Here is a 26,104-nt window from a genome sequence, read left to right on the forward strand (position 1 = left end):
CTGTCTTGTCTTGCAGTTTCCCATCCAGTCACAAGCCTTCCTCAATGGTTACACCATCCTTTCACCAAGGAAACTCCAATCTGCATGCAGACACGTTGCCCCATTGCCTCAAAACTGAATTCTCCACTTTCATCTTCGCCTTTAACTCGTGTCTGGGGGCACATCTATGCTATCACTTTAAAATTGTTTTAACAGCCCTGGCTTCCTCCAAGAAACCAGGTGACTGCATTTCCCTAGGCTGGGTGTGTGGAGATAAGCACCTGCACCACAGCCATGCAATTCTCTGCACAGAGCTATGATTCCCAAGAATCGTAAGTGTAGCATGCCAGAATCCTTCTGTGCTGTTTCTTTTCCACAACCAAGGCAAGTGGGTCAGAATGGTTTTTCTTGTCTGCTTTGAAATGGGATTTGGACTATCCTGCCACCTCTTTCCCTTCCACTCCCAGTTACATCTCTTCTCCTCCTGGGCCAGCCCACCCATAAGGTGGGGAGAGGTAGCTGCCTTGGGCAGAGGTGGCATCTCCCCTTGGGCCCCTCACCGCCTCTGCTGCTGGTGCAGAAATGGTGCCAGAAGCGGGGTGCCAGCTTTTGGCAAGATCTCGCTTGAAGCTGCCACCACGCAACCCAGGCAGAGGAGATGGGGGGGGAGCGCACGGAGGCACTGCCTCTTGGGCTCCTGCCCCCCAACCCCAATTAGCATACCGTAGAGTTCTGGTGCTCTAAATTCTGGAGGTGGTTGCAGTGGACTAATCCATTGTAGATTTAATTCTACTGGTAAAGGTAAGGCACTTAGATACCCATTTAAGCTGTGATTCTCAGGAACTGGGAATCTGCCTTTGACAGTGGCAACTGAATATCCCCATCATGGCTAGTAGCCTTTGACAGCCCTCTCCATGAATTTGTCTAATTCTCTTTTAAAGCTGTCTGTCCTGTGGGAGTGAGTTCCATAGTTATGCACAGCATTCTTTTATCTGCCCTGAATCTTCCAGCATTCGGCTTCATTGGATGTTCCTGAGTTCTGGTGTTATTGGGGAGAGCTGTCCATTTATTCCCACTCCCTGCTTCCAGCTACTTGCTGCCTGGGGCACAAGCCCATGGCACATATTTGCATGTGGCAATTTGCATGTGCTCGGGTTTTTTTTAATGGCTAGATGCCTCTGAGCCAACTGAGATGGCTAGTGGCTGGAGTCTCCCAAGCATGGCACTTTTGCAGTGTGTGTGAGCAAACCTTTTTAAAGGGTCAGGAGAACCAGGATTTGACAATACCCCAATTTTAAAGGGAAGAGCATTAGTGAAAGTGGCCAGGATTACTGCTTTGCATTTCCTTTTCTTTAAACCCACCCCCAGCTTATTGCATTAATATTCCAATCCCCACTCTGCAAAGAGTTTAAGGCTGGCAAACATGTTTCTCTGCTCTGACCTATTTTATCCTCCCAACAACCCTCCGAGGTGGGTTAGGTAGAAAGTCTGGCTGGCCTGAGAACAACCAGCAAACTTCATGGCTGAGCATGGAATTTGAATCAACACCCTAACCAATACACCATATATTTTATCCACCCAGAGTGAAGCTAATGTCAAGCTTCAGTTGTGATATCTTGAGATTTCATATATGATAGAAGGGGGAAATGCCTGAGAAAGCCGTCCCCCCCCCACCTCCTCATCCTGCTTGCAAAAGCCGTTTTGCAGAGACTTCTGCTTTTCTGGTTCCTGTCTATTATTTCCCCTTCTGAATTTAGCAGAATTCTCATTGAGGGTCAGGACCACAGGCGGAAAGACAGAGGCAACCAGGAGGTGCATCTCTCGCTGCAAGTCGGAACGGACAGGTCAGGAGAAATTCTGGGTCTGGACAGGGAATTGTATTGTGTACCACCATACATTTAAAACACATTCCCCCTGTCCCCCCAAAATACTGCGAATGGTCATTTTTTGAAGCGGCTCTCAATTCTGGATCTGTAAGAGGCAAGCTACCATTCCTTGGGGCAGAAAATGTGCTTAAGATGTGTTTTAAAGGTATGGTGCACACACTGGCCAAAATGTCTTAGTTGTCTTTACTTTGAACCCCACCCAAAGCGGTACAGTAATGGTTCTGAAGAAGTGGTTCAGTAAGCAGATGTTTGGGAGGTTCTCTTGAGGGTTGGTGAGCAGAGCCAACCCTACTATTGGGCAGGGTGAGGGAGCTGCTTCAGGCGGAAAACTGATTTAAGGTGTTGTGTCAAAATAACTTGCCTTGTCTTTGGTACTGTGCACGTGTGTGTGTGTGTGTGTGTGTGTGTGTGTGTGTGTGTGCGCGCGCGCACGCATGCCATTTCCTGCTCCACCTCAAGCATCAAAATGTCTTGGGCTCGCCCTGGTTTTGAAGAAGGCTTTCCCCCCTCTTTCTTTCTCTCTCTCTTTCTCTCTCTCCCAATCTCAGAGAAAGGAGCAAAAGAGACTGTTTTCACCCAGGGCGACTATTGCAGAACAAAACACAGCCATGAGTGGGAAGGTTCTGGGATGGGTCGTTCTCCTGTTTCTTGCATTTATTATGCAGGTGCAACAACACACAACAAAGAGCTCATCCAGACTAGCATTTGTGCTGTGTTTCTAGATACAGATCTCCACTTTCAAGCTCCCCTGGTTTCTCTCTCAGCGTCTCATTTCCCCTGTCTTTAGTTCTCCACATTTCCACATCAGTGAGGGCTCATCCCCCCCCCCCCCGCAAGCTGCTATTTGCTCCACAAGGATGACAAATAGCTACCAGAGATGAGGAATTTCATCTGTGGAAACAACATGGAGGGAGACAGAGGGAACCAATCAGCTGCCTTTCCTTGATGATGCTGGGGTCCCCATCTATTTCAGGGGTTCCTATTGACTGTCTTGAAGCAGAGATCTCCTGCATTGCGTGTCATTTGGCCGTTGGATGAAGAGATTAGTTAAATATGAGCCCTTTGAAAATGTCTAGAGATGTGTATGTTTAAAATGTTTGTTGGCATAAAAACTGTGCATCCTGACTGGATAGATCCTGGATCCTGAATGGAATCAAGCTTTGCTGGGTCAATCTGGAATTGGTCCAGAGCTGGTCAGGGTAGCCCTGGATCGCCCGGGAGGGGGGCAATTGGGTCCTTCTTCCTTTTCAGTCTTCTCCTTCTTCCTCACTCATTGCTGTCCAAAAATCACAAAAAAGCAGATGCACTTGGCTCTTCAGCTTGGATTCCACTGCGGCCTTCTCACCAGGGTGTGAGCTGCCTCATGTGTTTGACTCCACTGGTGCCTGTGCAAAGTAACTGGCTCCACTCAGTGTGTGTCTGTCTCTGTGTGTACCAGTATGGAGACTCCCTCAGCTCTCCCGCACCCCCTTATGAAAAAGCTTCCTGAGCTCATATGCTAGTAGAGGGCAGGATCAGAGAACCAACTGGTCCGCCACTGGGCCTGGTGCCTGATGCCAGCTCCCCACAGAGCACGTCCTTGGGGAATCCTGCCATTTTCCATTCTGTGAACATGACCAGTGTAGATGTCACTGTGACAGGAGTGCAAGCATGCTGGGAATGTTAGAAATGGGGAAACTGAGGCTGGGGCTGGTGGCCCTTGTGAGCCTGGCATCTGAGCACATGCTAGATTGTGGCATTGGAATGAGAGACTTTGTGGCTAATGCTGCTTGGAGATTTTTTATTCTTTCCAAAACTATGAGTTCCAAGCACCTTCCCTGCTTCAGCCAGTGCTGCTCACTTAGTGCCTCACCCTCCTTTTCTCTTATTTCTTTGCCCCAGAGCTCCAGCCTCAGAAAAAAGGCTCCAGTTCAAAAAAGATGCCAAGAGGCAGAAGGACCAGAGAACTCATGAGCCTCACCTGGGGGGTGAAGAACCCAGCCTCATCCATGGCGACGGTGACACTGTTGATCCTTCCCATTCTCTGCAAAGGTAGATATGGTTGACAAGACACTGGGGAACCTTCAGCCTTTGTTGAATATTGTTCAGATATTGTTAGACTCTAGATGCCATTGGCCCCAGCCAGCAAAGCCGACCCTCAAGGAAGATGGGAGCCGGAGTCCCTCAACTTTTGAAGGGTCACATATTCGCCATCCTTGGTGTACAGAAATGAGAAAATGTGTTTTTCTGAGTGTTGCTTCCTAAGAGGGAAAGGCCATGGCTAAGTTTGGAAACTGACTGCTTGTGATGAAAGGGCTGGTGCCGTGCTATTTTTCTTGAAATTATCTGTATATTTTAAAGTGTGTGTTTGTGTGTATATAGCTTTAATGTTTAATTGTTTTCAGTTATTGTTTTTTAAATGTTTTTAGCTGTTCTTATTTTTATCTGTATGTCACCATGAGTCCCTGTCAGGAAAAAGGTGGGGAATGAATGAATGAATTGCAAAAAATACCCAAGTTAAACCCCCAGCATCTCCACAAAGGGCTGGGAGAGGTTCCTGTCTGGGACTCTAGAAACCCACCACCCATCAGAGTAAAACTAGATGGACACCCGAATGTTCTCCTCCTTCTTGTCCAGGCCCAGGAAATGCTTCCCCCTGAGGTCCTGCTGCTGTGGTGGGTGGGTGGGAAGTCCTGGGACTGGAGACCCACCATAATCCCCAGGCACTGCTGCTCCAGACAACCCTTGATGTTTTTATGCTGTTGACTGTGCAGGATGCTCCCTGAGGTGTACAGTACGCTGGCAAGAGGGTCAGCTTCAAAACTGGCCTTCTCTAAGCATCTGCCCACAAACCAGTGAACACCTTCCTTCTTTCCTTTAGCAGGTCTGCAGAGTCAGTACCCAGGATACGACCTTAAAGCGCTAAAGGCTGTCACCGTGCAGAGAGGTCTCTGCGTTCACATTCCCTGCAACTTCACTTATCCCACTCAGTCCTCAACCACTTCTGAGGATCCGTATCCCGGGAAATTATACGCCTACTGGATTAAGAACGATGGTGCTGGGTCCACTATTCGCAACACCGGGCATGAAAATAGTGGTAGTGTTGTTGCCAGTAGTGACAATGCTCAACACATTGCCTCATTTGCTGGGAATCGTTTCCAGTTGACTGGAAACCCAGCAGAAGGTGACTGCTCCTTTAGCATCAATGATGCTCAGTTTCAGGATGCAGGGCAGTACTATTTTCGAATTGAGAAAGGACAGATCTTAAAATTCAGCTATCGTTTTTATTATATTTTACCTGATGTTTCTGTGACAGGTAAGAGGTTTCCTACTTCTTTATTTGCTTCCTCACTCCCTGTTTTGTGCTCTTTCATGCTGTAAAGGGGGAAAAGGCTCTGCCTACAAATATGCCTAAGCTTCTAGACATTTTGCTGATGCGAAAGGGACAGGAGGTACAAGTGCTTCACATTTCCTGTTCCTCTCCATTATTGTAATGCCAAAATTAGATCATTTGCATCTCCAAATGTCTGAATACCCCACTTTTCCATGTATAAGACGAGGTTTTGTTATTATAAAATTATGTTAAATTTTTTGGGTTGTCTTATACAAGGATAATGCATTGGGTGGACGGGGGATTGGTTCCTGCCTTGAGCCAGAAATAGTAAGTGGCGTTTGGGCGGGTGATTGGTGGCTGCGGCCAGGTCTGGCATCAATTGGCTGTCGCTGCGACAATTGGCTGGGCGATTGACTGCTGCTGGTGGTGATGAGATTGGTAGTTGATTGGTAGCTTCAGCAATGTGTAATAGTGGTTTTAACCCAGACAGGTGAACTCTGGGCAGTTCTCCCCCCAAGAAGCTCAACAATTCTGGGCAATCTCCCCCCCCTTTCTTTATTTGGAGTCCCCCCAAATAGGGGTTGTGTTATACACAGGGAAATACGGTACTTCATACACCTCACTAGAGGGAAGAACTGTCTCATGGATTCCATGCTGACAGTCTGGAGAAACAGGAAACACGAGGCATTTTCTCCCTCACTTCCAGCTGCCATCCCATCACCTGCTTCTTCTCCTTCCCCCAGCATCTCTCCACAGCTTTCTCAATGGCAGGAGAAGCAGAGAGGTATTCTCTTGCCACCTTTGAAATCAGCCTCAGTGCAGATCTGGAATGCTGTCCTAATCCACTGCATCCTGAATTCTAGGACCAGAGGGTGCTTGGGGTGGGGGACATTTCTTCCGTTAGAGGAAACCTTCCAGGTGGGCAGGACCAGAAGCACACATGGATGGAGCCTCAAGCAAATGTGGGCAGAAGAACAGATGTGCCTCTTATCTTTGTCTAGGCCCCAAACTCAGGTCACTTCCCCATAGCTGATTGGTTTTAAAGTGAGTGCACAGTGGGTTGAGGCATAGGGCTAAAATTAGGGGCACTATGCTCCTCCCCTGTTTCTCCTGCTGCTGTTCTGCACAGAGCTAAGCATGGAGGTCAGCATGGAGGTGGAGAACCTTCCCCTTGCTGGTGTGGGGCAGGTGACTTTACAGGAGATTAAGCCTCAGCTTAATGTCTGAGCCCCCCAAAAAACCATGAGCAATGAGCTAAAAAGCAAGCCTATGTTACAGCTCATGGTTTCTTTGGGAGAGAAACAAATCATGAATCTGAGTTTAGAATGGTTCCCAATTAGGGGTCCATGGATTACACACAGGGGCTCCGCAGCCCCATCCCTTGCCTTTTCCCCAACTAATTTTTTGTCATTTTTGCATGGTAATATCACAAATTCTATGGTCTGTTTCACTGTGCAATTTTTCAATAAATTGGCCAAAATCATTTTTTAAATCACACTACAATAACGATTTTGACCCAGTAATACACAGCAATATATCACTCCTCACACGAGGAAGAGCAGGGCAGACGATTTCAAGGCACCACCTAAATCGCATGATGATCTCAGCCGATAACACTGCTGATCTGAGCCGCCTTCCCTCACGCCAAGGGAGACCAGGGCAGCTGATTGCGAGGTGCTGCCTTCTCCTCTCACTGATGGAGAACAGGGCAGCTGGCTGTCATGACTTCAAGGAATTGTGGCACTGACTCGGAGCAGCTTTTCTCTGTCAGTAGGAAAGCAGCAGCAGCAGCAGCCGCAGTGGATGTGCATATTCACTGGTTGCCCCAATGACAATGGCTTTATGCATTCCCTGCCCCCTCCCACTGAAACCATGCAGTGGAGGTGATTCCGCTTCCTCTCCTCCCCCCAGCCATCCAATCTCTGCGGCTGCTCCTTCCCTCATCCCCACGCCCAATCTCCAAATTCAGAAATTGTGATATATCGGAACATTGTGATATATCGGAACATTGTGATATCGGAACATTTAGCTGCTGATATATCACAATGTTCAAAACCAGATATCGCTCAGCCCTACTTTGTTTTTTTTTTAGTATACCTTATTAGAGGCTACACCACATTTTGTTCAAAAATTGCTTTGCAGAGGTCACTACCATAGAGTTATCAAAATGTCCAAAAGTAGGGGGTCCATGGCTTGGCTTTTGAAAAATAGGGGGTCCTTGGTAATTAGCTAATTGGGAACCACTGGTTTAGATTAACATTCTGCCAAACCATGGCTTAGCTCCTGGCAACATGACAGGAGCAAAACACCTGTGATTTGGGTCCCTTGCACCAACACATTGTGCATTCACCTTCAATCAATAGTTCAGCTAGGGTTAAGGTGATATGGAAGCCAGGCTTGTGTCGGCTATATGGCATTCAGGTAAATGTCAGCTGTTTCTACATGGTCATCCACCTCTTTCCATCCAAGCAAGCTAGACACATTGTTGTTGTTTAGTCGTTTAGTCGTGTCCGACTCTTCGTGACCCCATGGACCATAGCACGCCAGGCACTCCTGTCTTGCACTGCCTCCCGCAGTTTGGTCAAACTCATGTTCGTAGCTTCGAGAACACTGTCCAACCATCTTGTCCTCTGTCGTCCCCTTCTCCTAGTGCCCTCAATCTTTCCCAACATCAGGGTCTTTTCAAAGGATTCTTCTCTTCTCATGAGGTGGCCAAAGTATTGGAGCCTCAGCTTCACGATCTGTCCTTCCAGGGAGTACTCAGGGCTGATTTCCTTAAGAATGGATAGGTTTGATCTTCTAGCAGTCCATGGGACTCTCAAGAGTCTCCTCTAGACACATTATTGCAGTTCAACAACCCATTCCTGGAAGAAGGTGTGTGCGTGGAGGGGGTGGGGAGTGTGGCCAGGGCAGTTCTGAATTTGTTTCCATGTTTCCTAGGTGGAATCTACACACATATTAAAAAAAATTCTCAGGAAATGCTTTTTTGAAAAAAACGTTTTGAAAAATGTATGGAATTTGCCATGGCTCACCATCGCCATCTAGTGCCAAATTTCTATATATCACTTTGCAACATACTTGAAACGTTTTATTTGCAACTGTATAGCTGAGTCCCTAGAAATTGCCCTCCCCAAGCTCCTCACCCTGCAGCAAAAGATATACAGACCTGCTTCTTATTCCCCTGTATGCAAGTGAGCAGTTTGGGTTTTGCTTCAGAAAAAAATAGTTCAAAGGTTAAGTGACCCCTCCTTACTTTGTGCTCCTCTTTTGATGAAAGACAGATCCCCCCTGTGGCTGCTACATTCAAGTTGTCATTTCCCCCCTCTTTTCTTCTTGTGTCTCCCAAATCACATCTGGCTTTGTCCTCCAATTTCAGGATCCTGAAGCATCATCACACATCATGTTCAGCAGCATAGTGGCAGCCATTGAGATTTCTCCCTCTCCAAGCTGAGTCCACAATGAGCAGAAACATTGACCAACATTGGTAGAGAAAGCAGGACATTGCATGGGAAATTAGGCTAACAAGAGAGATACATAAAATTATTGTTAAAGGTCAAACAAAAGAAGGGCAGGATTTGTTACAAAGTAGGGGGTAAAGTAGTGTTGGTGACCATCCATAATTCAGGACTCCTGTATCCTGCTCCCTACTTAATTTAGTCTGTGAATTTTCTTCTGATCCCATCCTGGGGACTTCTGTTTTCTCAGTGCTGGCAGAGAAGCCAAAGATCCTGAACTCATCGGAGGTGGTTTTGGGGAAGAGCGTCACCCTCATCTGCCAGGCGCCAGGGACTTGCCCATGGAAAGAATTATGGAGCCAGCCTAAAATCTCATGGAGTACTCCTTTGCAAGGAACAACAAGTGCACAGAACCATCAGCACAATAATGGGAGCTGGACCTTTGCTTCTGGCTTCACCTTCACACCCACTCTGCAGACTCAAGGCAGAACCCTCACTTGCCGTGTCAGATATCCTGAAGTTGGGAAAACAGTTGAGAATACAATCTCTCTTGAAGTGATCTGTGAGTAGCTTCCACAGCGCAGTACTGCTTCCCCTTCCCCTGAATGGCCAACAGTTCTTTCTACCCCATGCAAGCTAATTTAGCCCTTTCATGCTCCCCTCACTGTTTTCTTATGTTTCAGACCCACCTCAGGACATCAGAATCACAAGGCCTGGTAAGATACAAAACTCTTAAGTGTTTTTGCACATCCCCATCCTCACTGAGCTCTGCTCTGCTGGACAACCAATAACTGCTTAGGAATCTCAGAGTGGGGATTCTGCAGGAGGAAGGGTTTTAGAGAGTGGGGATTCTGCAGGAGGAAGGGTTTTAGAGATGGCTGGGAGTTGGGGCAGAGTCCAGGATGGTGGTTTGGGGGGGGAGTTGAAGACAAACTGGACGGTAGCAGGGAGGAGCTGGGCTCACTGGATCTTTCCAGCAGCCATGCCATGCTATGCACATATCCTTGCACCCGAACCAAAATTCACTCCCCACAGTAGCATCCTTCAGGCAAGACCTGAGTCTCCTCTTTTAATTGCCGTGGGTTTTTTATTGAATGGGACTGTTCTATTGCATATTTAAATTGTGGGTGTTTATATTTTAATGTTTGTGTAACTGGTTTTTTGCACTTTGTAAGAATCCCATGTTTGCATTAAGTGGAATGAGAAGGAAAAGAAATGGGCCCAAGTTTTCCCTATGGAAGGCAAAACTGGGGGTATTATTATTTTTTCTCTTACCAGTTGAACTTGCAGAGAAATGAAGGGATTATTTCTCTTTTTGCAAAACTATGGCCCAAAGCTGTCTTGAACCAATTATAATTAATAATCATTGCAAAGATTTGAATCCCCACTTCTGCAGATCTGGTGTCAACCATCCTTCTTCAAAATACACAAGAACATCTGAGCATTGAGTGAGGATTCATTAGCATCAGGCATCCCAGGTCCTATTATTGTGATCTAATTGCATTTCTCTTACAGATTTTTCCACACAGAAAGAAAAGCTGGTGGTTCGAGAAGGTGCCACTGTCAGCCTGCTTTGTGAAGCTCAGGGCAAACCTATTCCCTCCGTGACATGGATGAAGAACAACAAGACCCTAAACAACCATATGCAGGGCAGTAAAGAAAGTCTTCAACTGTCCAACATTACATCAGAGGATGCTGGGATGTATCAATGTCAGGCAGAGAATCCACATGGCTCTATCAGGAAGAATCTTTCAGTGATTGTGCAATGTAAGAGAAGATGGGGAGCGGGAAGTTCCTTGGGGGCATTAACCTGGGAAATTTTATTGTATGCCAAATGACTTTACCTGCAACTAATACCAGCAAACTTCCCTACTTAGTTTTTCCATCACTTGATAATAATTTTATTTCACAGTCATGCTGAGATCCACTAAGGGGACCTCTGCAAATGTACATGGCTGTGGCTGCATTGCACAGTGTGTCAGCCTAGTAGTGTGTGATGCAGCTTTTGACAGCTTCATCACAAGTTCAAGAACCCCATGATGAGCTTACATATTTGCAGAAGTTTTCTAAGAAGTTAGTTTCAGGATGCATAAATGCAGCCCCAGGGGCAAAACCACAAATTCAAGTCACTGAACATAACCCTTGTCTTAAATCTGTGGGAGTATCCTCATTCACCAGGAGAGGGCATATTTATGCAACCTCTTATCGGAATGACAGCTCTCTAATATTAAATACAAAGACCAAACTTAGAAGTTTTTGTTCACATATCTGTCCAGCCGATAAAGCAGGATGTGTAGGACGTGGCTCTGATGTTTTGGAAGAAAAGGTCTGCGTGGATAATGGAAGAGAATGGCTGTATGTCTCTTTCCGACCTGCCCATCTTCTGTTGCTTCAAGACCTTTTTGTCCAATGAGCATCTCATGAAGGACTATCTCCAGGTGGCAATGGTCTCACTATTTGCTACCTGGAGATGCAGAACATAGTTCCTTTGTTACAGGTAGGTAGCCGTGTTGGTCTGAGTCGAAGCAAAATAAAAAAATTCCTTCAGTAGCACCTTAAAGACCAACTAAGTTTATATTTTGGTATGAGCTTTCGTGTGCATGCACACTTCTTCAGATAGTTCCTTTGCTTATCCAATGAAAAGGCTCCCATAAGGATGCTGTTTGTGGGGTCCTAAGTCATTTTGCAAAGTAAGTTCTCTTCCCCATTTTAGGTTCTATGTCTCATAGGTGGTGCTGTGGGCCTTCTGTTTAGCTGTTGGGGTGTTGCACAACCCAGTACAGTACTCTGATATTCATTTGGCATACTGAGAATCTCTGTTGTCTTTTTTATGAGCAATTTTCTGTCATCATGGTGTGTTTGTGTGTGTATACAGTGCTCCCCCCCCTAAAAATATGTTTAGGGGTACTCGCTTTCTCCTACTCATATTGAAATACTGCCAAACTTAGATTCACAAAAATGTTTAGGGGTATGTGTCACCCTGCGTCCCCACAGAAAAAACCCAGTGTGTGTGTGTGTGTGTGTGTGTGTGTAGCTTAGAAAAGGATTTACTGTATGCCCTTTTTCTTTCTCTATTTCCCTCTGTTTCCTTTTGCAAAAAAAATGCAGTAATCTGATTAGCAACGACAACAGTAACAGGAACAGAATAAAGTAAACATTTGACACGCAGAATGTCGCTGGCTAATTTTTCTCTGAGTAGATCCACTGAAATCAATGGACTTTTTAGTCATGTTCATTCATGTCAATGAGTCTACTCTGTGACAGATTAGCACCCCAAATGCACTGAGATTATAGACAATGGAGGGCAGATCTAGATCCAAGCAGGAGGTAAAAGACGCAGCCTAGATTGGCAGATCTTGCTCTGTCTGCTCTGTGTACAGTGGGCAGGGGAAGAGGACTTTCCTGGACAGTCATTACTGACCCAACCTTCCAGTGGACAGTACAGGCTGATCCATTGGGGAGAACGGGGCACTGACCCACCAACCTCAGTCCACCCTTAGACAGCCCCTACTGGCTGCCTTCTTACTTACAACCAGCCTAAGGGGTGGCCCAGGCTGACAGCTTTCTCCTCCTTGGTCTCCATTTTACCCTTCTAGAGCTCAGCAGCGATATAACTGGATTTAGTTGGCTCTACCTGTCTCTGGCTCCACCTCTCATTGCTTCTGGATCTACTTGCCATTGGTGGTCTCCCTCCCCTCCAGCAAGCTGGTCCAATGCCACCAGGAGGCCCTTTCTTGCACAGCAACGGGCCTCTCATTCACCAATGTAAAGGCTCTTCTTCTCTTGTTGATTCAACATTGATATGTCTGTTCCAGATCGCCCCAGGACAATGACGTTCAATGTCACCCATGCACACAGGAGGGACCCAGCACTAGCTCGAGGTACCAGAGAGTTTTAGGGTGCAAAAGTCAGCACACTGATCCTTTCTCCTCTGGAGGATAAGGCTGGCTTCAGCGGGGCAGCTGCTGTTTCACAGACATGACGGCACTTTCCTGTGATTACAGGTTCCCCCAGGGAAGTAGCCAGTGGCTCCCAGTTGACGGTTCAGGAAGGCAACTTATTGCGGCTGCTCTGCAAAGCCGATAGCAACCCTGCAGCCACTCTGAGCTGGTTCAAGGAAGGCAGGGCCTTGAAGAAGCTGCCAGATGACTGGTTGGAGCTGGTCAATGTGAAAGTAGAGGATCAGGGTGACTACAAGTGCCAGGCTCAGAACGCCATAGCCTCTGCTGAGGGATTCCTCCACCTCCTTGTAGAATGTGAGTGAGGGAGTCAGGGTTTGGGTCAACCACTGGGACTTCCTGCTGCAGGGGAAATGTTATGGATGCTGATCTCCCATGTTGCAGGACACCCCTTGTCCTCTGCTGGGCTGCATCTGAGGTTCAGTGTGAAAACACCAAGCAAGATTTACATCCCACCCAAATAGCTGCCTAGAGTAGTGTGTCTATTTAGGGAGGCCAACTCCCTTTTTCATTAAGGGGTCTCTAATAGCAGCATGGGCAGAAGAAACCCATTCAGTGCCTCTTTTGCTATTGTTGCTGCCCCGTGACTGGAAATGCCCAGACCACATTGTTTTCTCCCACAAGAGGTGGTGGACTCTCCTTCCTTGGAGGTTGGGTGGCCATCTGTCATGGATGCTTTAGTTGAGATTCTTTCTTGCAGGGGGTTGGACTAGATGACCCTTGGTTTCCCTTCCAACACTAAGATTCTATGAGACACAGCTCTTAAGTTCTTGTAAACCATTCCTGTAAATTCTGCTTTTATTTTCTAACAGGACACAAGGGGGAAAGAAACTCCCTGCCTTCTGAACGCAAACAGAAGCAGGATTTTACCTTATGCAACAGAGTAGGGAACTAGGGTGGCAGCAATGTCTGCTCCCGGGTGCCTCTTGTGGATGAATTGTGGTATTGCAGCTGGTGCTGTCATTACTGGTAGTTAGATCGGAATGAATTCTTCACCTTGGCTACTTGGGTCTCTGCAGATGCCCCCAAGCTCAGCAAAAAAAACCAGAAAAACACTACCTGTTGGCGTAAGGACAATGACATCCTCTGCAACTGTTCCCTGCACTCCAAGCCTCTACCTCGGATCCATTGGCAAGTGGGCGGGATGACTGTAGCTGAGAACAGCAGCACGGCAAACCTGAAAGTCTCTTCCTCAGTCCAGAAGAATGAGGTCACCAGCTCCCTAATTTGGACAGGTAGCCCGAATGGCGACCTCAGCATCATCTGTCTTGGGAACAATTCTCTGGGAACCTACACCATGCAATTCCTCCTTAGTTCCTTGAAAACAGGTGAGGCTCCACCAGACTGAGAAATCCTGACTTTTGCAGCCTTGCCGATATTAGAAAATCCCAAAGTGGTTGTAGATATGCACCCTGATTCTAAAGTACATTTAATGACAACTGAACTTCATTTATTTCTGTAGTTCGGGATTGCCAGAATGGTGTCTCCACCCATTTCACCCTTACTGAAAAACGATGCCACTTAAAAATAGCATCTTAATTTTTGCATTTATTTTACCTGTTTGTGTTAAACCACTTGGAGACGTTTAAAAATAAAATGAGCAGCAAATGATGAAATAATCATAATCATCTGCTTTTGGGAAATGAAGGAAGGAGGATGGGGACCAGGATTCCTGATTTCCAATCCCACTTTTCTTTGAGATATTGGTTTATCATTGCAGGTGCAGGAAGCCATTCAGCACTGCTCCTTTCTGGGCTGTGTGGGGCTTTGCTGGCAGCAGTTGTCTTCCTGCTCTGCCTGGGCCTGATCAAGTGAGTTTATCCTTCTCTGATCTCCCTCCCTCCACCTGGTTCTAAAAACAGTCCACCTGAGAAGTCAGGAAACATCAAGCCTGGACAGCTCAGTTCGTTAGACTTTGGGAAGGAACGGGGGATGCAAAGTTATCATGGGGACTATCAGGGGATTGTTGCGGCTACTCTCGAGTAAAGACGCTCCAGTCCACGCTGTCTTTGAGTTTTATTGTGCATACTATTTACAGTGCAGAGATAGCAGAAAACATGACCACCTAGTCACTTTCAGAATCCGGCAATGGCTTTCGTCTGCATCGGGGCCAGCATAAAAGCCTGGGCACCCCAAAAACGCCGCCCCTTCGCCCTACGTGTGGGCCACGCCTCAATTTGGGCATCGGAAGGAGGGGTCTCCTCTCTTGCTGGCTGGGGTGGCGCCTGGGCTTCGACGTCTCGCCAGGGGCGTAGCGAGGCGCCGTGACACCCGGGGCGGCAAATTGCCATGCACCCGGGGGCGCAGCATCGCTACATAGCGCCAGATCCAGTGCGTGCGCAGTCCAATCGGGGTGCCGCTGGCTTGCAGCGGCTCCACAAAGCGCCACTCGTGCACGGTGGCCCGTTAAGGGGTGCCGCGTGAGAACGGCATCCCGTAAGGGCTGCCAAGCGCGTGCGGAACACCGTGGAGCTACCGCAGGCCAGCGGCACCCCGAACGGACTGCGCATTTGTGGGCGGAGGCGAGGGGCGGGCCAGGGAGGCCAAGTGTCTGTCACCCCCCCCCCCCGGGCGTCGCTCGGGGCGGACCTCTCCCTGCCCCTGCTTGCTCCGCCCCTGCGTCTCGCTGAGCCTCTCATCCGCTGTCCCTCGACCAGAGCGGTGTGAAGGCTCTGACGCGTCTTTGAGCCCTTCCTGCCCGCTCTGTTCCCCAGAGCGTAGCCAGGGCTCGGACGCCTCACTGAGCCCTCCCTCCATTCTGCTCCATTCCTCATTCCCTCCTCCTGACTCGCTGCTCGTGCTGTCACTGGGCGAAGTGCTGGTCAGGATGTCGGGGGGAGGCTCCCTGTAGGGAGTACCCCCTGACAGGGACAGATGACAGAAGATGACTGAGAATGAAACCAAATCCATCAGGTTGTGTCCAACTAAGTTCTACTCAGTGGACCCACTGAAATGAATGAACCAAAATTGATCATATTGGTTGACTTCAGCAGCAGGTTCTACAACAAGATAATGAGTTTTGATGAGCGCTGTAGAGGAAGAGAGAGAAAGATCTGCATGCAGGTTTTCTAATCACAGGAGTGTATGAGAATCTTACTATGTTCTGACCATTTCGCTCTTAGGTTTTATAAGAAGAGGAAAGCAACTCCGAAAGTGGCCACCCCATTGGCTGTGGATTCGGCTAATTGTGTAAACTCAGCTAATTATGTAAATTCTGCCAATGGAGGGCAGCAGAGAGCAAACAACCTCAGCCTGATCTATAGCAACTATTTACCTCAGGTACGCATCCCATGTAGCTTTGCTGTTCTGCAACCTCTTGGGCCTCCTGAGGTAAGTATTATATATTTTGGGAGGGGGTGCTTCAACACAGAGAACAGGTGCACAAGCTTTTTAAGTGCTTTAAAGGTATGTTGCAAGGAGGGGTCTTTTTCACAACACCTCTCTTCCCTTTCAGGGTCAAAGATCACCCCATGTTGGCCAGCCTAAAGCAGCTGGAGAGAGGACCCCGAAACCCAGGCAGATCGCCAGACCTCCCAGTCCAAGCGCCGAGGAACCAGAAGAGGTTCACTATACAACTGTGGCATTCAAAAGCAAGGGACCTCCACCCCCAGTGGAGGAGTCTGTGGAATATTCAGAAATCAGACGGGAATGAAAAGGAAAAAAAAACACCTTGCTTCTCAATAGGAGAACAATCCCATCATGATGGAAGGGCGTTATTTGACTGACAAGAGGAGCTGGGTGTGAAAGCGAGCTGGACTTCAAGAATAAGCAAACTGGATTTAGTGTCCACCAAGTAAATTGACTGGGCAAGAGAAGCATTAGATATGCCGGAAGTGGAAAGGGTCTTCCATTTTAGTAACTCTGGTGTTTTTGGCTTGTTTGTTTGTTTTTACACATGGAAGGAGGAACCAGAAGAAGGCAATGGTAGTGGACATAGTTAACCAACTTACTCTGAACGGGGTAGACATCATCAGCTGTCAACTACCTGCCTTTTTGTCTGTGTACATCTTCCCTCCCCAAAGTGATTGGCTGGACTGTTGTGATGTCATGGACTGTTCCACTGCTCAGTAGGGGAAAAAAAACAGCACACCATCTTCTAAAGCAGCCTTCGCCAACCTGGTACCCTCTAGATGTTTTAAGCTGCAGCTTCCATCATCTGCCAGGATACATGGCCAATGGTCAAGGATGTTGGGACTTGTAGTCCAAAACATCTAGAGCGCAGCAAGTTGGGTAAAGTTGTTCTAAAGATTTTGTTTGAAAAGATTATTGCGGCGGGGGGGGGGGAGCCTACATTGTACAGCTCTATTTTTTAAAAGTATTTCCAGTACATCTCACTAACTTTCTTGCTTTGTGGCTCTTAATTATTTATTTGATGTGCTTGTATCCTGCCTTTATACGGAGAAATAATTTACATGCTTTGTGCTTCTATCATAGCTGCCAAGTTTTCCCTTTTCTCATGAGGAAGCCTATTCAGCATAATGGAATTTCCCTTTAAAAAAGGGATAACTTGGCAGCTATGTTCTATACAGCACCTGCCCTTTCTCTATTTAGGATGGTCATCCCAATAGCCTTTCCACACCCAAAAGCATTTTGCAGATTTCTTCCCGCGTAGCCATGCAACATTAGGTAAATAGGAAACTGCCACACAAAGTGCTGCTGAAAAAATTTGAAAGCCCCAAGTTTCTCTCACACACTTGCCTCAGGCTCTGTTTCTTTTGCTGGAGGGGCAGAACGCTTCTAGTATATTCTGAAATATATATTTTTTCCTGTGTAGAGCACAAGGTTCATTTGCTGGCATTCAATAATTTATTAAAAAAAATCTTCCACACATGTGGTATACATGCATGTCTCTGTGTTAATTAATATGTTGTTCTCTTCCCCAAGCTGTTGGGGATCATAAATCTGATTCAGGCTGTCTTTATGGCGGTGACTCCTTAGATCGATTTTCCCTCCCTCGACCTTTCATTTCCTGTCTCATCCTATTTTCTCTAAGTGCTGCAGTGACATTTCCTCCTGGATGTACCGACTGCCCCCTCAAACAGAACTTGGCAAAGATTATAAGCTTCTTAATCTTTTCCTGTCATTATTGTGACCCCCTTGGAGATAACACTGTCATTTTGACTCTGTCCTCTGCCTTCTCTCAGGCAAGCAGTTTGGGGGGCTACTCTTTTTGAGAACTGTGAGAAATGGGGCACACAATTTGGCCCAAAGCAGAGTGATGGGTATGCACTGGGGAAGGGGAGAGAAGGATAAGCTGAGAAAACACTTGAGGTGGTTGCATCCGATATGGTACTAGGGTAAAATGGTGTGCTTGTTCCACTGGCAAAATATTTTGTGCCAGCAGAGCATCATTGTGCAAGAGAACGCTCAAGCGGGTCGCTGGTAACTTTGCCACACAATAGATTGTATGATCTGTTGCACAACAAGTTTACATTAGTGCCCCTTCTCTGCCACAACATTAAAACTTGCCCTCTCATCTGCTAGCACAAGATTCCTTGCACTAGTGAACAGAGAACATTGCCTACAGTCCTTGGTTTACCAGGTCCCAGGTCGTCATGGTGCACACACAACAATTTCAGAGCATGTTGCGTTGTCTGGGCTTGCAGGTGTGCAATTCAACACCATAGGGCTCTAAAACCTCCTACCAAATAGGGGATGCAGGGAAAAAAAGAGTGTGATCAACAACTTACAGATGTTGCTGGATTCAGGGTCCCTTCAGAGGTGATGGGAGCTTGCATCCAACAACATTGGAGGGCCAAAGGTTCCCCATCCCTGATGTACAGATTTATTTTCATCAGTTATATTTTACTAAGTTTCAGCATTTTCAACAGATAGCACAAATTTCATCTCTTCTCTTATTTTTGTCAACTTCCCACCCCTTTTCCCATGGAGTTTTTTTGTGCTGTGCCCTATTTTCTATCTTATCATAACCACAATATTATAATCTAATGACTTCTGTTTCTCATAGCTGAAATCCTGATTGTGAGTTCATCATACCGTAACATTTAAATAGTCCAAAAAAATGCATCCATTCTTCCATAAAATACTCAGAGTGACGTACAGATTTATTTGATAAACAGAAGCATGGGTAAACTCCAAATGGGTCAGAAAACCTGCCCCACCCACTGCCCCACTTGGAGTCCTTGAGCTGAGCTGTGACTTCTTTAGGGAGGCTTTTAATGTTTAATAGATTACTGTATTTTATTTTTTCTGTTGGAAGCCGCCCAGAGTGGCTTGGGAAACCCAGCCAGATGGGCGAGGTATAAATAATAAATTATTATTATTATTATTATTATTATTATTATTATTAATCTGTTCAGGACTATGTCTCTTGCCACCTCTCTGCTGCCTTGCCCAGACACAGCTGCAATAGTCTCTGTCCACTCAGCTTCCAGCTCTGCCTTTGGGATCCAGCTGGCTGCAGCTTCTGGTCTGATCCAGGAAGGCTCTTCACATTCATTCATTCATTCATTCATTTTAACCATTTATACACAACCTAATACTGTAGTTTCTAAGACAGGGGTCAGCAACCTTTTTCAGCCGTGGGCCAGTCCACCATCCCTCAGACCATGTGGTGGGCCAGACTATATTGTGAGGAAGAAAAAAGAACAAATTCCTATTCCCAACAAATAACCCAGAGATGCATTTTAAATAAAAGGACACATTCTACTCATGTAAAAACATGCTGATTCCTGGACCATCCATGGGCCGAATTGAGAAGGCGATTGGGCCGCATCCGGCCCACAGGCCTTAGGTTGCCCGCCCCTGTTCTAAGAGCTGTGCGGGGGAGGGGGGTTACAGAAGCGATACGAAAGCTAAAATCAATTAACCACAAAATCCCAAAAAAGCTCATTTCAACACCTCACAGGAACTTGCAACTCAGGGCGTAATATGGCTGTAACGGGGCCATGCCATGCCCTTGCTCAACACCACTTCCCCAGAAAGAAAATGGAAGCAGGTTTCCTGATCAAGTGCACGTTTTGAAACACTGCTGCGTCATTTAGAAACGCTTTTGAGAAATCTCTGCCAAAAACAACCTTCCAGGCAGGGGCATAGGAAGGGGGGGCAGTGGGAGCGGACATTCAGGGGGTGACATTCGGTGCGCCACCCGCCCACCACTCCCAAGCCTCCCCCAAGCCCTTGGGGTAAGGGGGGAGCTGTGCCGCTTTGCCGGTGGCATTCCCCCCTTCCCCCTTCATTTTGACAGCTTGGGGGAAGCTAGGGAGTTGCGGACAGGCGGCACGCCGAATGTCTGCCATGGGCAGCTCGCTCCGGCCCCATAAGTGGGCCACTCTGCCCCTGGCTGCAGGGTGCGTGCGCCACGCACCTGGGAGGGCACCCTCCACACCACACACCCCTTGGGAGTGCGCCCACCTTGAGCAGTGTGGGCATATGCTCTGCTACTGCTTCCAGGAAAGACAGAAAGCAATGAGTTAGGACAGGGGTGGGCAATCTTTGTTTTCTTCTTAGCAGTGGCAGACCTACGTTAAATTGGGATCCCTGAAACTTGAAGTGATATTGGGGACCCCTTCGCAGCCAGCAGCAAGGTTGGGGTAACCACTGTTATTTTCTTCAATGGCATACCTTCCAACATTTCATCTCTGATGAAAATAGGGACGCCCCATTCCACAATGATAGTTTTACTATTTATACCCCACACATCTGAATGGATTGCCGCAGCCGCTCTGGGCAGCTTCCAACATATATAAAAACATAATGAGACATTAAACAAAATACCCTATACAGGATTGCCTTCAGACAGCTCAGGGGTCGGATAACTCCATACCACCCAACATTTTCTCCATACCCTCCAACATTTCAGGATTGGTCAGAAACCGGGATGGCTTCTCTAAATCAGGGACGTCCCTGGAAAATAGGAACACTTGATGGGTCTGCAATGGGGTTGTTCGACAACAGATCACCACATTTTTTATTTAAAAAAATAGTTACGACACCTCAGAGTTTGATTAAAATTGCTTTACTGGATGATATCACAAGTCACTGGTGTGAAAAAAAATTGCCTATGCCTTGGGTTATTTGGGTGTGTGTGTGAAAATTAGGGAAAGGGGAATGTTATATACATGCATGATGCACTTTTTGAAGCAAACCTCTTGAGCAACGTGGACTAAATTTGCTTCTGGGGATTTGCTCTGGGATTTGTTGTTGTTGTTTAGTCGTTTAGTCGTGTCCGACTCTTTGTGACCCCATGGACCATAGCACGCCAGGCACTCCTGTCTTCCACTGCCTCCCGCAGTTTGGTCAAACTCATGTTCGTAGCTTCGAGAACACTGTCCAACCATCTCATCCTCTGTCGTCCCCTTCTCCTAGTGCCCTCAATCTTTCCCAACATCAGGGTCTATTCCCAATGAGCCCAAATAGGCAAATTCATCTGCAATATTAAATTAAAAATTACACACATTAAAACTCGTTGTGGCCCTTCTTTTAACAGCTGCCACTAGAAAATTTGCAGTCTTTGCAGTCACCGGCTTATCTGGATCTGCAAGGAGAAAAGTCACATAAAGAATCAGCTGAACACCACAGGTGAGATGATGATAATGGGGTGATTAACTCTCCACACAAATCTCTGCGAAAGGAGCAAAACAGCAATACGGGAGCTGGTATTTCAGTATTACCATCTCTGCATGAACACATGCGATTCTGAAATGGAGTTCTCTTAAAACAGCCCTCAAGTACTGCTGAGAGCGGCACATTAAAACTGCGAACTTGAGAGAGCTCTTCAATATTTTAGAATAGTTGGATGCTGTAGATAAGATGCCATTGTATGGAAAAGTTGGAGAACAATCATACCAGGGGCACAGTTTTCTCATTGCAGGCTGGTTGTTGTTCATTATCAAATAGGCATTGTCTCCTTACATCTTTTGCTTCGCTGAGACCTCAGCTTATTAAACTGTTATAGTGAAAAGTCCAAAGGGCATAATCTTAAACCGATGGCTTTCATCCAACTGATTTCATGCAAATGAAGCAGAACTAAAGGAAGGAAGCCAGTAGGGAGGGGAACCAATTCAGTATCTATCTTTAAATGTCCTGAGCCAGGCATGGATGAAAATAGAGGGGAGATCTGCGTCAAGTCACAAAGATGCATTCAAAACATATCCTGGTTCAGGGAAAATTTGCCTGAAGAATTCAGACTGTACAACTTCCAGTGGGCATGAATTGGCTCCAGCCCAAATCTGAATCCCATAAAATTATTGAGCTGAAGGTTTAACCTTAAAAACGTCAAGCACAGCAGGGATGAAATTATAACCTTTTGCTTGGAAGAAACTCATTAACATTTGAGTGCGACATATAATTTTCCTGCCATGTGTTCTTGTTGAGCTGCCCATCTATGCCCAAATAGTTTTGAAAACTCTTACATGGTCAGTGAGCTATTTATTCAGATACTATGGGGTGGGGTCTGTGTCATTTACACCTGCTGTTTGAGAAGTACTCCTAAAACAAGGATTTACCATCATTTTAAAATAATCTTATTATTATTTATTAAATTTGTATACTGCACTTCATCTGTAGATACAAAACTTGTTTCTCTACCACTGAGCCATGGCTGTTCCCCAAGGAGTCTACCGCATTTCTCCGAAAATAAGACACTGTCTTATATTTATTTTCCCTCAAAAAAAATTGGCTTATTTTCAGGGGATAATAATACCCCCCTCCTCCTGCCACGGCCGGCATTGCTGCTGCGCCTATCACTATGTCTTATTTTCGGGGTATGGCTTATATTCCTTGAATGCTTAAAAATCCTACTATGACTTATTTTATGACTACGTCTTAAAATAGGGGAAACAGGGTACTTGTGTGCATGTAATAATGCAGACTGCTATGAGAATTATAAGGTCTAAAATATAAAATAAATGTTCATAAATGTACCAGGCAAACACATACATAAATATATAAACCACATGTCCTCTGAGCTGTGATCTCCCTCAAACCCCTGTTGTAATTTTGAACTGTCTTCTTCTACTCTGGAAGGGTCAGGCTGGGGAGGCGGTCTCCACCATTCCTCCTCTGCCCACTCCCTGACAGTGGGTGACTATGCAGAAGACCATCAGAAAAGGAGGTGAGCATGGCAAGACTCCTTCTCTGCCATCTTCCAGACCAATAGCAGCCCAGCTCTCTGCCTCCTCCTGCCGCCCCTACTGAGCTGTGGCCCCCAGACCTCTTCCATGGCACCCTCCAGCGCCGTTCAGCGCCCTGCGTCGTGGTTCCCCGCATCACAAGCCTCTATGGCTAAGACGCTCCTGACCGCTCCAGTTCTACGAATGGACTCTTGTCTACATTGGGCTTTAGCCTCCCTTCTGGTGTTCTCAATCCAGCAAGCACCACTGTCCCTGCTAAATGCAGGTCTGGGAACAAAGGGGTTTTTGCATAATAAGGAAGGGATAAACACATCAAGATGACTTGCCCTGCACAGTGATGGCCCACCCATGAGACAAAGGAAGGTGGTTGCCTCAGGTGGCAGGATCCATAGGCACAGTCCACGTCTTAATGTAGATCTTCATTCCCCCATTGTTCCTCATGTAGATCTTCACTAACCCCTTCTTTCGTGGTGGGGAAGAGGAGAACCATTTTGTGGTGTGCCTCAGGTGCCAATAGAGGTGACATCTTCTCTAGCTGATTGAGGGGGCCTGATGTGATGTCCTGACATCATGTGTGCAACATTGCAAGGAGCTAAGAGGCAGAGCCAAACACTCTCTGACAATTAAGGGGGCCTGGCCCCCTCAAAAACTAGACTGGGGGGCCAAAACTTCCTTGACCTCTGGGTGCCAATATGTCTTGGGCTTAGCTGCCAAGTATCCCATTTTTTGCGGGAAACCCCCGGATTTTAATTCGTTTCCCGCTGTTCTCCCAAATGGTGAAAAATCCCGGAAATCCCCTGGATTTCCTACCTGCCAGGGAGTCTCCATTTTGGGTGCCGCTGTTCCCATGTGTGGGCACCGGAAACAGGGCAGAGCGGCACCAGAAGTCGCTTCTACGCATGCCCAGCGGCCATCTTGGCGGTGACCGCACAGCGGCGGCCGTCACCAAGATGGTCGCCGCCATGTGGCCACCACCAAGATGGCCGCCGGGCATGTGTAGAAGCAACTTCCGGTGCCGCTCTGCCCGATTTCCGGTACCCACACATGGGAAGAGCGGCCCCAGAAGTTGCTTCTACGCAACTTCCGGTGCCACGCCATTGCTGATCCCACATTTTTCAGTGGGAGACTTGGCAGGTATGGTCTTGGGCAAGCCCTGGCCCTGCACATCTGTATCTCCATGAGATCCATGAGATCCATCCCAACACAGATGTGATTTTGATGGAGAAACAGGAGTGTAGAGAGGGCCACTCCTTTATGCCTCTCTCTCAATTTAAATTGTGCATCAACAGCCCACTGTAATAGTACTTTGGTATGCTTGGAGTGTTTGGTTTTAATGGTGAGATTGGCATGCTGAGACGAGCATCCCTGTCTGTCTCTCCATGTTTGTGCATCTGTATGCTTGTGTGAATGAGGGTCGATGAGTTGTTGTTGTTGTTGTTGTTGTTGTTGTTGTTGTTGTTGTTGTTGTTGTTGTTATATTACAATTTATGAGTCACCTTTCACCCTAAAGTCTCACGGCAGGTTACAACAATTAAAACACCATATTAATCTTAAAACACAGTGTTGCACAATATTTAAAACAGTTTTAAACAAATTAAAATCACATAAACGTGTGTGTGTGTTGCAGCCACTGCTTCAAGTGACCCTTGGGGCCAAAAAGATTGCCCCCTAATGCATTAGCAGATCAGATGATAACAGTTCATTGAAAGACGGTTTGCATTTCTAATTATAAGTTAAAAGCGGCATTTCAGCTGACTGAAGATCTTTTGTTAAAACTCATTGAGTTTCACAAATACAGCTATGAAGTATGCACTGCTGAGTTCAGTGGAATGTACTCCCAGGAAACTATGTTTATAAGATTGCAGTCATGCTGTTCCTAATAAATTGGGTATTACGTCATGTACTGCTGCTGTCTAGTGTGTGTGTGTGTGTGTGTGTGTGTGTGTGTGCATGTATCTATGACTATATCTAAGGCTATATCTATGGTCAGTGATTTTTTTCTGGGGGGATGCAGGGGGACGCATACCCCTAAACACTTTGTGAATCTTTGTACTTTTGTCCATTTACTGTATTTATTTTTCCCAGTTTGAACTATGAAATGGTGATTTTCTTGAGTCAAAATGAGAGTACCCCTAAACATTTTTTAAAGAAAAAAAAGCACTGTCTATGGTTATAGCTATGGCTATCTATGGGACTTGCATTTTTGGGAAAAAGTCTCCTGGGAAACATAGCTTTGCTTTGCAGGCTGTCATGATGAAGCCCTGCATTTCAAGTTTTACCACTGCACCTCTGCTTTCCATCAGATTACCCGATTTGGGATGTCATTCTGGATGATAAGTGCAGGCCCTTTCCACTTAGCTGCCAAGTATCCCATTTTTCGTGGGAAACCTCCAGATTTTAATCCGTTTCCCGCTTCTTCTCCCGAATGGAGAAAAATCCCGGAAATCCCTCAGATTTCCTACCTGCCAGGGAGCCTCCATTTTGGGTGCCGCTCTTCCCATGTGTGGGCACTGGAAATCGGGCAGAGCGGCATCAGAAGTCGCTTCTATGCATGCCCGGCGGCTATCTTGGTGGTGGCCACATGGTGGCGGCCATCACCAAGATGGTCGCTGGGCACACGTAGAAGCGACTTCCGGTGCCGGTCTGCCCGATTTCCGGTGCCCACACATGGGAAGAGTGGCCCCGGAAGTTCCTTCTACGCAACTTCCGGTGCCGCGCCACTGCCGATCCTGCATTTTTCAGCGGGAGACTTGGCAGGTATGCCTTTCCAATCTTGTGTTGGTGAGGGTAAAACAGGGGTAGGCAACCTAAGGCCCAGGGGCCAGATGCAGCCCAATCGCCTTCTCAATCAGGCACGTGGATGGTCTGGAAATCAGCATGTTTTTACATAAGTAGAATGCGTCCTTTTATTTAAAATGCATCTCTGGGTTGTTTGTGGGGCATAGGAATTCGTTTATTGTTTTCTCCAAAATATAGTCTGGCCCACCACATGGTCTGAGGGACGGTGGACTGGCCCACGGCTGAAAAAAGTTGCTGACCCCTGGGGTAAAATCTGTAAAAGGAAACCAGCCCAACCTGTTCCTTTGTTGGGTCATGGCCTTAGGTGGCCAGATAAGCATGTTTCCATTTACTTTAGAATGAGGCTACTCTGTTGCCATAGAGACAAATGGGGTAACCCCACACCTCCACTAGATGGATGCAACACCACCTCGTAAAATAGAGATTTTGTGTGAGTTTGGCAGATGCCAGAAGCTGGAGACATGGAGGCATGTCTTCCTCTTTGCTAGACCCAAAGCTTCCCTGGAAACCTAATGGAAGAGAAAGCTCTGTTGGAGTTTTAATTCTGCAAGTCCCTCTATCCTATGCTCAGGTTGTATAAATGTGCAAAGAAAACAATACAGTACAGTATATCCTAAAG

The 26,104-nt window shown here is 46.8% G+C and overlaps 1 protein-coding gene across 3 annotated transcripts; it reads left to right on the forward strand.

The window, feature by feature from the left end:
• Positions 1–1,747: 1,747 nt before the first annotated feature.
• On the forward strand, positions 1,748–18,831 carry LOC118086499 (sialic acid-binding Ig-like lectin 14). Of its 3 annotated transcripts, none has more exons than XM_035118148.2 (12): positions 1,748–1,823; positions 3,747–3,896; positions 4,726–5,160; positions 8,884–9,195; positions 9,317–9,349; positions 10,149–10,400; positions 12,449–12,514; positions 12,638–12,889; positions 13,612–13,920; positions 14,313–14,403; positions 15,715–15,871; positions 16,047–18,831. In XM_035118148.2, exons 2-12 carry the CDS (start codon positions 3,785–3,787, stop codon positions 16,242–16,244), a joined length of 2,217 nt encoding a protein of 738 aa, XP_034974039.1. In that variant the 5' UTR covers positions 1,748–1,823; positions 3,747–3,784; the 3' UTR covers positions 16,245–18,831. The 3 variants fall into 3 exon arrangements, with proteins under 3 accessions (XP_034974039.1, XP_034974041.1, XP_034974042.1); XM_035118150.2 differs by having other exon boundaries at positions 4,729–5,160; XM_035118151.2 differs by lacking the exons at positions 12,449–12,514; positions 12,638–12,889.
• The last annotated feature ends 7,273 nt before the right edge of the window (positions 18,832–26,104 follow it).

Source organism: Zootoca vivipara, chromosome 6 (assembly GCF_963506605.1).
Source record: "Zootoca vivipara chromosome 6, rZooViv1.1, whole genome shotgun sequence".
NCBI classification, from domain to species: Eukaryota; Metazoa; Chordata; class Lepidosauria; order Squamata; family Lacertidae; genus Zootoca; species Zootoca vivipara.

Excerpts from the sequence above, each read along its gene's own strand:
- LOC118086499 (XM_035118148.2), top strand. The coding sequence starts at position 3,785 with ATGCCAAGAGGCAGAAGGACCAGAGAACTCATGAGCCTCACCTGGGGG. Across the intron at positions 5,161-8,883 it reads ACCTGATGTTTCTGTGACAG|TGCTGGCAGAGAAGCCAAAG; the intron begins GTAAGAGGTTTC and ends CTGTTTTCTCAG. Across the intron at positions 10,401-12,448 it reads TCTTTCAGTGATTGTGCAAT|ATCGCCCCAGGACAATGACG; the intron begins GTAAGAGAAGAT and ends TGTCTGTTCCAG.